Genomic DNA, 1,287 nt, shown 5'->3' on the forward strand with positions numbered 1-1,287 from the left:
CTGATAAATAAACATTGCACACATGTTCCCTGCTACCCGGTGGCGTGTTGTTTTTGCTAACCCCGGGTTCGGAAAACCTTTTGGAAAAGGACTAGACTGTAAATATGTCAGCCTTTGGGATCCCCACAATCTCTATCGTAACTACTCAACGTGGACACTGTCATGAGAAACTGCTTTGGACAAATATAAACAAACGGACGTGGCTGTGTTCCAATAAAGTTTCCTTCATAAAACCCGGCGGTGGGCGGGCTGTGCCTCTGCACCAGCCCTACAGGCCCCGCACCACCACGGAGCTCGCCGCCTGCGGACAGTCACGAGGCCTCGGCAGAGCGGGCCAAACGCCCCACACAACATGGACACACGGACTGGTGGGTGAATCAGCTCAAATGTCTACCTACTTATCTGGTACTGCAGCAGGTAGCCAGTGAGGTTTCCGTTCAGCTTCTTGGGTGGCCCCCAGGCCAACGTGGCCGTGTCCTTGTCCACTTTGATGACCTTGAGGAAGGTTGGCTGTTCGGGTACTGAAAACAGGAACAGACACTTGGAAAGTTAAAAACGACAAACCGCAGCCCCATGCGCTGTCATTTTTCACTGAAATCGAGACGCGAACTTGTGGATCACAGATTCGCTACCATCGGTTCAGCCGCTGGGCCACCCCGCGTGGGCATATTCCCCCGGGCCGCCCCTCACCTCCTTCCGGCGTCTGGAAGACGTAGGGCTCGCTCTCGGGACCAGCGCCCTTGGCGTTGAAGGCCAGGACGGTCAGGTGGAACTCGCTGAAGGCGTCCAGCGCGGGCAGCATGCCCGAACTCCTCTGGCCCGGGAACCGCAGGATGCTCACCTCTTTGGGGAGCGATCGCCCATCCGCCAGGCTTTTCGTCTTCCACCAGTTTATCTGCAATAGAAACAGGAGCCCGTCACCCTGCTGGCCGGCCGGCGCGGGCTCTGGGCTCCCTCCAGAAGCAGCTGTGGTGCAGGGAAGGCAGTCGGCACGAGAAGGAAGGGGGAGGAACCTGGTATCCTTTCAGACGCCCGTGCACTCTGTCCTTCGGCACCGAGGACCAGGTCACCTTCGCCAGCGTGCTGTTCACCACGTCCACGCCGTGGATCACCGGGGCCGCGTCGGGGTCTGCGGGCACGAGAGGGAGGTCAGGTCTCGATAGCCCCAAACGTGGCTACTGGGACACATTCAAAGCTGATTTTTCACCCGGACAGCATGGCTCAGAGGTTGACTGTCGATCTATGAACCAGGAGGTCATGGTTCAATGCCAAGTAGGGGCACATGCC

General features: G+C 58.1%; 1 protein-coding gene across 1 annotated transcript; it reads right to left on the bottom strand.

Annotated features, from left to right (window-relative positions):
* Nucleotides 1–376: 376 nt before the first annotated feature.
* Nucleotides 377–1,175, bottom strand: LOC102261816 (neural cell adhesion molecule L1-like protein; the record flags this gene model as incomplete). Its single annotated transcript, XM_005852951.2, has 3 exons — nt 377–521; nt 691–895; nt 1,014–1,175. Coding segments are annotated over 3 exons (498 nt in total), but the record flags the coding sequence as incomplete, so codon positions are not given.
* Between the last annotated feature and the right edge of the window lie 112 nt (nt 1,176–1,287).

The sequence above is a fragment of the Myotis brandtii genome, unplaced genomic scaffold (assembly GCF_000412655.1).
Source record: "Myotis brandtii unplaced genomic scaffold, ASM41265v1 C42305485, whole genome shotgun sequence".
Lineage (NCBI taxonomy): Eukaryota > Metazoa > Chordata > Mammalia > Chiroptera > Vespertilionidae > Myotis > Myotis brandtii.